The following is a 10,472-nucleotide window of genomic DNA, read 5'->3' as shown; positions in this document are numbered from 1 at the left end:
TCAGATATATTGTGAGGTAGTGGCACATTGTGAGCTGCATCACTGCTCACCTGTACTGTGGCCTGCTTCCACTCCGGTCTGTCCTGAGTAATAAAAGCTTGACTTAAGCCTTCATGTGACATATTTTTATTTAAAGTAAGTTCAAATGTACAATTTATTTGAGAAAAATTTGCCTCAGAAAAAATATAGTTGTTTAGAGTTCCTAAAAAGGCAGACGAGACCTGATTTTACACAATAAAACCATTTAGAGGTGTTAGGATTTCATTTGTCATTAAAAATCCCAAACTGTGAGTTGAAAGTTAATTTTTTTGCTGCTTTAAATACAATTTAAGACCAAAAATGAGATGGGAATACACATCACAGTAAGTATGCGGCTGAGTGTAAGGACAAGCTTAATAATAATATTGTGATTTGTCCTGAATTTGGAACACCTCTGACAAACAGCACAGCTTGCTAAATTAGCATATTCAGGTGCTAGGATTTAACCACCAAGAGTAACTGGCTTTCTCAAGAAATTTGTCCTTAAATCAAGTCAGTCTGGCCTGTTCCAAAAATAGCATGGTCTCAGTGTAAGAGCTAATTGTGTAGGAGGGTGAGGAAGTGTGTGCTTGAAATTAAACAAAAAACAAACATCTAAAGAGGATTTAAGATCATATCTTCTGTTTTAAGACACATCTTAAGACTTTATAAGCGTGAGTGTGGCCAGACCTGTTTATTTACAAGAAATTTGCACAACTGAATGTCAATTATAATATTTTACAACTCTAATTTTCTTATTTTACACCGAACTTGGAAAAAGTGTTTCAATTTTCTGCTGCCCATTACAGAAACCTCTTCGCAACTGATTTCACCCAGTGTCAGCAAGCTACCGCCATCGATTTAATAGTAACTGTTCTTCAAGCCTGTGTGACTGAAGCCTGAGATGACCACAGAAAAGAGATCTTCTCTCAGTGACATCATTAAACTGGCTGGCAGCCACCATCCTGCCCATCAGCCTCCTAGCAAATGAGACTGTGGAATCAATTAGAAAATCTGAGGTGACATCTTTCTTGAACATCACATTCACAGGATGTTTAGAAAACTTGAACTCTGACCTTGAAATTAAGGGCACCAAGCTTCTAAGACTTTGAGGAGAGATTCATCTATGGTGTCAATTTCAAAATCCCGAGTGACATTTTTCTCGAGTTATCGTGTTGACAAGATCTGACCTTGACCATATGATTTATACTTGTCTGAGATCTTTAATATACGCCTCTATAGTATCAATTTGAAAATCTTAGGTTGAAGTATTGTCTTCACAAAGTCATAGATCACATCATAGATCACCTTTAACAAATATTTGAGAAATAAGGCAGCAAGCGGATGTTTATTTAGCACTTTCAACATATTTATTAACAATCCACAACAAAACATGATGAGTGACCGCGTGATGGTGGGTGAAGGGCAGTCAGGAAATGAGCTCTGTAAAGAGAGACTGATTGGCAAAGTCAGCGGGCCTTTCCTGGACGTGAGGCAGTGTCGGACTGCCGCTGAGGCCCAAACGCGGGATGCTGGCACTCAGGAAATAGAAAGGCACATGGGTAATTCTTCCACTGGACCAGCACTGAGAACAAAGAGAGAAAACATCAACAGTAACGTCAGATTCCTGGACTCAGATAACCAGCATCAATAAATAATATTTTAATGAACTTGATTTTTTTTGATTTTTTTTTGAGGAAATGGATTTTGATGCTTTGACTTTCAGGGACCTTAGGATTCCCTATGGCTGACATGATTAAAGTGGAGGTTAAATAATAAAGGATAAACAGCAAAAAAGAGCTAAAAGAGGAATTTAATATTTGAAGACTGACCACAGTGAGCAGAGCTCCGTGTCGGAAATTCGGGTGGAACTGCATCAGTCTCGGTTCGGCTCCTGGCTCCCCTTGAACAAAACCACTGAACAAGAAAAACATATCAAGCACATGCAGACAGGAAGTACAGCAGTTTCACAGAGAAACACATTAGTGTGAGCTGTAATAAAGCTACGCAAGTATGACATGAATAAATATACAAACCACGGCAAAAGCTCAAAGATGGGGCTGACTCTTGTCTTGAACACAGCAATGATTGGAGACCGGTCTGCTGCCCGTGGATCACCTGAGAGGAAAAAATAAGGCTGAGATGAGTTACTTAAACTTAAATGCTGACAAAATCCATGAGGGTGAAGAGAAACGAGGTGATACCTTTAAGAAGCACTGCAAGCCTCTCTCCCCTTGGATCCCAGGCTAAGGACTGGATCTCTCCACCAACACTGGCAAACAAATTAGACATGAGGTGACCAACATTAAACTGCTTGGGTCACTTCCCAGGAGAAATATGTAGAGGCTGTATTTAAGTAAAAAGGGAATTATAGATGGAACACAGTGTACTTAAACTATTAAAAAAATATATTATGGAGAGTGCCGTTTGTCATTGCTGCACCTAATCATTTCTATGGATGCATATAACAAAGTACATAGTGTATTTTTACTCCTTGGAATACTGCTGAGGAATGTAATCTGTAAAAAATGGATCATGTTTTATAAGCTGATCACTTGTTTTGCATGCAAAAGGTAATTAATAATTACACTATGAATTTAATATGCTGCAGAATTGAACTGTGGTAGCAGAAGAAGTACCAAAAATTGTACCTGACCACAGAGCTACATTTATGGTGAGAACCTAAGTAAAAAGGCAGTAAATGAGCATTATTTTTACATTTAAAATAAAGTATAAAGCTACACTAAGGTTTTGAGCTCAGTCATTTTCCTGCTGGATTCTTCCTGCGTGCTAATTTTCACTGTTCTTTTTGGGTCTTTCTGGAAGATCAATGTACTCGTTTTCATGTAGTTAGACTGAAAGATGGCCAATTAGCCACTTTTTTCAGAGTTCTTACATGATGTTGCCATCTGGTGTGTTAAAAGTCGTCTCTGACAGGTCAGCCACCACAACTGCTGCATGCGGCCCTTTTGATGTGCCTGAAGGCACGGTTGCTGAATAATAAGAACAGATATTTTAAAAACTCCATAAAGTAAGCTGTAAAGTTTCAAAAGTTGTAAGAAGTATCTCATTAATGCCATCAGTTTTTCAAAGAACAAACTATACATATATTTTTTGTAAAGACTCCGAAAGGTAACCTGGTGTGTTAGTGAAGGTCAGAGCGTAGATGACCGTCTCGCCCTGCACAGTGAAGAGAAGTCGACTCCCATCTGGACTCCAACAACCAGACTAACCAAAACAGACAATAATGCCTATAAAACATGTTGTATTAAAGAAATGTGTCACCTATTTAAACATCAAACATGATGACAATGTTTCACCTGGCAGCGCCCTTTTATACACGGCCAGCGCTCACAGGTCCACATTCTGGTCTCCCAAACCCTGGGAAGAGATTTTTTATTTTAAAGCTTTTGTCCTTTTATAATCTTGTATTAACACACGCTAAACTCCAACATATGTCGCTAATCCCCCACATGCTCATAAATATTCATTAGGATGAACAGGCCTCTATTATAACACAGCAGGTCCAAACTAATCTGACAGATGTACTACAGCAGCTCCGAATCAGCGAATGAGAGATGTGTAAAACTTCTGAGCTCTTAAGTTTTGTTTCGCACCTGAACAGGGCTGAAGGTGTAGAAGCTAGGACATGGCTACCATCAGGAGACCAGGACAGGAAAGTAACCCCACCGCCGCCAACACGCTGAAGTGGTACGCAGCTTTCTGCAGCCACGTCCCACACCTGAAAGATGCATTTGAGGTGAATTTTAGTCATTTTGCAAATCACCGTCTGCAGTTCAGAGATGAAGTTGCAGCCTCGTTACCATCATTGCCGTGTCCATGGGCGAGGCAGACAGAAGGAGAGATCCGCTGGGAGACCAAGCGATGGAAGTGACAGGAGCGTGACCGGGATGAGACAAAACATGAGCACACCCAGCTGAAGGCCTGAAACGAGATGACAGGAAGAGTAATGGGGTATATTAGAGAGCAAATACAGCTCCGATAAGGAAACAGTGAAGGTGCTTAATTCAAAGTACAAATGAACACTTTTAAAAAAAAAGGGCGACTTTAATATTACACAGGAAGGCAAATTTACAATGGACTGTCTTCCATCCAAAAACACAACACCTAAACTCTCGAAGTCAAAAATGTAATTTAAGAGATTTAATTGAATGTACTCATATAGATTATAACATACGGCTCCAAAACCACCATTTCATTCTTACTGAAATTGAAATGAAATGAAACTTCTTTTTTTTTTGCCAGAACAAAGCAACTGAGTAATCTGTGATTTAAGTTTTTACTAAAACTCTTTTAACACTTAATGAGCCAGCCTCCTACTACAGGTAGCAGTATTGCTATGTCACAACATATCACAACAATGCCACTTTTAATTTTATAAGTGCCTTCCAACAGCTGTAGGGAAAAAAAACAACAACAAATGTTTTGCTAGCTAACTACCAAAAAATTCAGCACTGCATTAAATGTAAAACTTAAATTGCTTTTCTGGCATTTTTTAAGAGACCTGAATTCAATGTTTCGTACATGACCTGAATTTACATACCTGGTTGACAGTGAGCAAGGGTCCACATGCCAAACCAGTAAACAGTTCTGACACCCGACTGCGAGGGCAGACGCACACAGCGGCTTCCACTGCACTACTGCAACGTTCCTCTGTAGTCGGTGCTTCAGTGTGGGAGTTGTGGCACTGAGGGAGAACAAAAGGAGACAAAGCAATGAGAATAATCTCACAGAATGACTCAGAGAACAAACTGAACATGGCTCGATGAGGTTGACACAGTTTAAGATTTCATTTTTCCCTGTAGAGCTTTGATTGACAAATATTTTCATCTTTGTGTGTGTGTGTGTGTGTGTGTGTGTGTGTGTGTGTGTGTGTGTGTGTGTATAGAGAATATTAAAAATCCAAGAAACAACTAAAAGCGTTTAGACCTTCGTTTACCACCTGAGACCTTATCTATGAGCTGTTGTAAACTGGCAGAAGACAAGTATGATCTAATGCTGTAAAAAGATTTTAAAGCTGATAAACCTGACACTAGATGCATTTGAAGATTGTGTTACTCTTTGATCTCGAACAAAATGAAAGCAAGTTGCAAAGAAAGCGGGAGCATTTTGGTACCAGCATGCTTTCCTCAGATCTAGTTTCGGTACCTTTTGGGGTTGTAGATCTTGATAGAGTCATCTAACAGGGCCACAGCAAATTTATCTGTATGTGGATGCCAGGCAAAGGCTCGCACCACACAGTCCGACCTGGTAAAACAAGAAGAAGGTTGAATATCGGGATTTGAATTAACATTTTTAGAGAAAAAAATATTCAAAATATTTATAAAGATTACATCGTTTTTTTCAGAATGACACATTTACCATAAAAAAGGGAATAAGTCAGCCAGGTCTTGTAGCTTTACATTTGTTTATTAAACAAAAATGATTAATAAACAATACAAAAAAAACCATAACTGAATGCTTTAACTATGAGAAAAATGAACAGTTCACCAAGTTGACGCTTACCAGTTCAGCACTTGTGAAAATTCAGCAATCATGTCTTCACTGCTCAACTATTAAAATATAATTAAATAAAAACACTTAAATCTGAACCCAAAAACGACTGATAATCAAGTGGAAGATAATTAACGAGCAGAGAGAACTTACTGTGAGATGAGGAAACAGGGAGCCGTGAAAAGAAGAGACCCATCGGAGCAATGCCAGGATACAACCAGAACTCATCGACAACCATTTGGGCACTGCAAAATCGCAGATAACAGGAGAGTCACCGTGTTTGCGCATTACTGTGTGCTCAGGTTTAGGGATGTATGTGCTAAAACAAAACATGAGATTTGGGGGCATCACGTACCCTGTGGGTGGGAGTTGGTAATTTCATTCAGTAACCCTGTCAAACCGCCATCCCTCCTGGAACACACGGACAAGATCAACACATTTTCTTTGTCTGTCATACACTCAGTACAACGTGATAAAATCGTTCCTGAAACCCTTTTATCAGCTGCTCTGTATCAAGTAAGAAACAAGGTGCAACTTTTCAGGCAGATTGAGATGCTTTGCATGACTATGAGGTGCAGCTGCTGCCTTCTGTTTAAGCTGTAGAGATGTCCTGTTTATTAATTCGTGGCTGTTTTATAACTGACTGACAGCACGTTCGCAGATTGCTGTTTGCTAAAGGTTAAACATAACTGATTACTCTGAAAAACACAGTGATTAAAAGCTACCGAATTAATTTGGTTGAGAATTTTGTCCAGAGCTATTTAATTGAACAGCTGCGAACAGAAATCCTTCCTCTGCCCTTGAAGCAGCAAGGTTTTAAAAACATCCCGAGGATGACAGGCTGCATTGATAAGGAGAGGTGAAGAATGAATTAGTCTTTATTATTGCCCAATAAATGTATCTTTATTTAATGGGATGTCTGTTAAATAAATAAATATCAAGAAATATTTTAGGGTGCCAATAAGGAAAGAATTAAACAATCTAATTTAAAAGGCTATAAATTTTTTTAAAGTAATAGACATAAAAGTTTGTGGTAAATTTAAAAAAAAAAACATGGGTGATTATAAAGTTCTGCATACGAAAGACACATGGCACATATCCATATGATAATTAAACTCTTCCCATACTTCTGCATGTCTGGAGTCACTGCAGCCACCACTGCTGTTACGTTACCTATGGGCAACCATGTGAAATCCTCTTTCTAAGAATACATATTTTGATCGTTACCGGTGAATGGCTGTGCATTTTAAAAACACGCTGAAATCGGATGATTCTTTTTGATACATCCTGTATATTGTGTAGTACATGTGTTGTTTTTAAGGAAGCCCCCTTTTGTTTCTAAAGCTTGGAGAAGACATCAGGTTGGACTATTTGTTTAGTTGCTCTGATCGTTTCAGAGTTATTTGGGGTTTTACTTATTGCTATCAAAACGATTGCATGTAACCAGAGGAGAAGAGCGAGCACACCACAAACCCCTTTGTTTAAAGTTGTGCCACAAAGATAAACTCAGACCTGAAATTTAGCTGCTGTGGCGATTCAACTACAACAGCAGTCCCCAACCTTTTTTGCACCACGGACCGGTTTAATGTCAGACAATATTTTCACGGACCGGCCTTTGGTGTCACGGATAAAAACAACAAAATAAAATGATACGACCAAGACAAAAACTGTGATATTTTGTAAATATAACAATAAACGCGAACTCACTGTGTAATTGTGTAACTTTATTAGCAGCGTCCTCCTGAAATGCGCCAACAACATTGAGAGTAACATCCTCCTCTCTGCCCTTTAATGCTCTCTGGTCGCTATGGTAACGTGTAAATATTTCTTTCAAAATAAGACACAACTACAACAAAATAAAAATCCCCAAAACCATAAATTTCACAACCGAGCCTCAACTCTTGCGGCCCGGTACCAAACGACTCATGGATAGATATATTTGCACGCTAATGTTTTCATTTTAAATGAGCTGTACAGCAATACACTGAGTGGTGATTTTATTTTATTTTTCCCAATCCATTGATATCAATGGGCGTACACTAAAAAAAAGAAACAGTATTGGCAGCAGTTTAGCAGGGCTACAAAGGCAACACACTTTCAACAGAACTTGAAAAGTACAACCTTCATGAAGGTGCAATTTATTGCAGGATTGTTAGGCTTTAAGTTTATATATAAGTTTACATTCAACACAGGTGTACTTAAACAGCTGGTAAATGATTGCACGGCTTCGTTATCAGGTGGTCTATATGTTGGCTACGTACCATGCTGCTGCACTCCTCATCCACAGGGTTTCCGAGTGGTCCAGGAAAGCTGCCTTGCTGCTGTTTTCTGTGCGGCTGTGAAGTTTCAGAGACTCTCGAGGGAAACACAGACTAGGAGGACTAAAGTCCTGCAGAAAATACAGACAACATATTGGACATTTAGGAATGAGCTGCCTCTCTACATTAGCCTGACCCCAACAAGTGAGGTTTTTAAATCACATTTAAAAACCTTTTCTCCGCGGCATTTCAAGATTAATACCAGAATTAGCTTCTAGTCTGTTTTTAACTACTTTTTAATCTATTTCTATTTTTCCATGTTTTACTTTTCTTTTTTCTTTAATGTCTTTTTGATTTTATTTTGGTATTTTAACTGGAAACACTTCAGTCAACAATGTTTTTTAAATGCTCTAGAAATAAAAGTGGATTGGAGATGCATTCACTTAAGAAATTTTTCAGGATTATATTTATGGATTTTTCAATTCAATTCAATTTTATTTATATAGCGCCAAATCACAACAACAGTCGCCTCAAGGCGCTTTATATTGCACAGTAGATCGTACAATAATAGATACAGAGAAAAACCCAACAATCATATGACCCCCTATGAGCAAGCACTTTGGCGACAGTGGGAAGGAAAAACTCCCTTTTAACAGGAAGAAACCTTCGGCAGAACCAGGCTCAGGGAGGGGCGGCCATCTGCTGCGACCGGTTGGGGTGAGAGAAAGAAGACAGGATAAAGACATGCTGTGGAAGAGAGACAGAGTCAACAAGACCATGGAAAATCACAACAGATGCACTACCATATTATCTAAATATCAGTATTTGCTAAATCAGCCTCCTTGATGGATATTAGTGTGAATGAGATATCCTGATGGCAGTAGCCTTTGTGTATCGGTTAATTCATATCACTTCTGCACATACATGTAACTTGTTGAGTGTAGCTTACTTTGGTTATACTGCTAGATAAAGTCTGTCAGTAAGGCAGTCCATTGCACTGCACGGATTGAGTTGAAAATTAAAAAATAAATTAATAAATGTATTTGCAGGTTAGTTATCACTAAGAAACCTAAATCAGGAAAATTTATTCCATTTTGATCTGCCTAAAAGTGCAAGTGATTGATACATCTCCTTCAATAGATTATGGGACTGTGTCAGAGCTGAGCACACTGAAGGGATTATAATTTAATTAAAATACAATGAAGCTCTTTTGTGTGAACACAAAGAAGCTAAATTTATATATTAACTTATGAATTCATAAGATTAATGATTACAACCAGAGTTGCTCTCTTACCTTATTTGCACCACCTGTGTTTGCTTTGTTGTTATATTGTTTTTATAGATTTCCATTTCTCTTTACATCTGATGCCTCTGAAGTATGGGGCACTTAAATTGTATATTTTGATGAAGACTGAAATGAAGCAACCACTCCTTTTTTGTGAGTACACACAGAACAGAAACAGAAAGTCGGAATTAAGAGAAAGCTGATAACCATTGATTTTACACTGCTTAATAACACAAAGAAAGCCTGGGTGATAGTACACTCCTGTGGTTCAAAAGGAGGATGAATAACAACAAAAACACAATTAACCCACACAAATACCTACAAGCCTGAACTAAAATGCTGTTAAACACTTTACTTCATGGGAAAGGAATTTTTCTTTATTCTTTTCCATCTCCAACATCTCCAAACTATACATCACAACAGTTCTCACTACCATCTGGTAATTCTTCCCTTTCACTCTTGCTGCTATTCTTCAATCACAAATCAGCCCTAACACTCATTTCCACCCACTCCACCTGGCCTGCACGTCACCTCATTTGTGCACTTCCTATTGCTTTACCAGGTATTTAAACTTTCACTACCTCTACTTCCTTGCAACTTCAGGGAGCACCAATACTAAGGTTTATTATAATGAAAATTAGAGTAAAATCTACTTGGGAAAAAGAAAACTATTTAAGACTGACATTAACTTACAAGACTTAAAATTCTAAACAGTAATGCTGAACCAAATAAAAAAAAAAACCCAACTCTTAAATATTTACCATTAATTGAAAGGGGCAAATCCAGCCGTAAAACTAACAAACTAAACTGAATTGAAAACGCAATTACAAAAAACAAATAATAATTAAGACTACAAAACGACGCTTAATAAGTTACCCCACTGGAAACATGACTGTCTGTCTTAGCTGAGACTGATAAGTCTGTAGGTTTGAGTCGGACCTGCTTCAGCTGGTTTTCAGTGCTGCTCCCCGACAGCAACTCGTTGTTGGACTCGCACACAGTGGTCTGTCCGTAGGGCAACGGAGGGGGGAAAAGAGCCAGAGAGCACATCTTCTACACGGAGAAATTATTCCACCGGACCCTGCAAAAACACAGTGGATTCGTCAGGTAAAGGCAGACACAGAAGTAGTGGACGCTGTAGCTTTTAGAGCGTGGGAAGCTAGCTAACATCACCAGCTGAAGAAAGTTAACTAGTTTGTAATCTTATAATGCTTTGGCAAGAGCCTCGTTTGTACTTAGTGGTCCTTACCTCGTAGTGTGTTTTGTATAGTGCTGTCAATTCTCATTCGTTGTTTCAAAAACAAAGTCAAAGTACATGCTAGTTTGTTGTGACGCTCCTTCAAGTCAATCCCGCCGCGTTAGCTACGGCAAGACGGAGGGACAAACAGTACAATTTT

The 10,472-nt window shown here is 38.6% G+C and overlaps 1 protein-coding gene across 1 annotated transcript; it reads right to left on the bottom strand.

Moving 5' to 3' along the window:
• Nucleotides 1-1,374: 1,374 nt before the first annotated feature.
• On the bottom strand, nt 1,375-10,442 carry aaas (achalasia, adrenocortical insufficiency, alacrimia). The gene is made up of 17 exons (XM_063464182.1): nt 10,325-10,442; nt 10,015-10,156; nt 7,794-7,921; nt 5,888-5,943; nt 5,686-5,777; nt 5,545-5,591; nt 5,188-5,286; nt 4,583-4,726; nt 3,843-3,963; nt 3,636-3,760; nt 3,339-3,399; nt 3,156-3,246; nt 2,915-3,011; nt 2,223-2,290; nt 2,055-2,136; nt 1,851-1,935; nt 1,375-1,603 (listed from the first exon to the last, which is right to left on the bottom strand). Exons 2-17 carry the CDS (start codon nt 10,123-10,125, stop codon nt 1,448-1,450), a joined length of 1,563 nt encoding a protein of 520 aa, XP_063320252.1. The 5' UTR covers nt 10,126-10,156; nt 10,325-10,442; the 3' UTR covers nt 1,375-1,447.
• Nucleotides 10,443-10,472: the final 30 nt, after the last annotated feature.

Source organism: Pelmatolapia mariae, linkage group LG20 (genome assembly GCF_036321145.2).
Source record: "Pelmatolapia mariae isolate MD_Pm_ZW linkage group LG20, Pm_UMD_F_2, whole genome shotgun sequence".
NCBI classification, from domain to species: Eukaryota; Metazoa; Chordata; class Actinopteri; order Cichliformes; family Cichlidae; genus Pelmatolapia; species Pelmatolapia mariae.
The sequence above is the reverse complement of the archived record's forward strand: the minus strand, read 5'-3'. Positions and strand labels throughout refer to the sequence as shown.

Excerpts from the sequence above, each read along its gene's own strand:
- aaas (XM_063464182.1), bottom strand. The coding sequence starts at position 10,125 with ATGTGCTCTCTGGCTCTTTTCCCCCCTCCGTTGCCCTACGGACAGACC. Across the intron at positions 3,964-4,582 it reads CCTTGCTCACTGTCAACCAG|GCCTTCAGCTGGGTGTGCTC; the intron begins GTATGTAAATTC and ends ATCTCGTTTCAG. Across the intron at positions 3,400-3,635 it reads ACACCTTCAGCCCTGTTCAG|GGTTTGGGAGACCAGAATGT; the intron begins GTGCGAAACAAA and ends ATCTCTTCCCAG.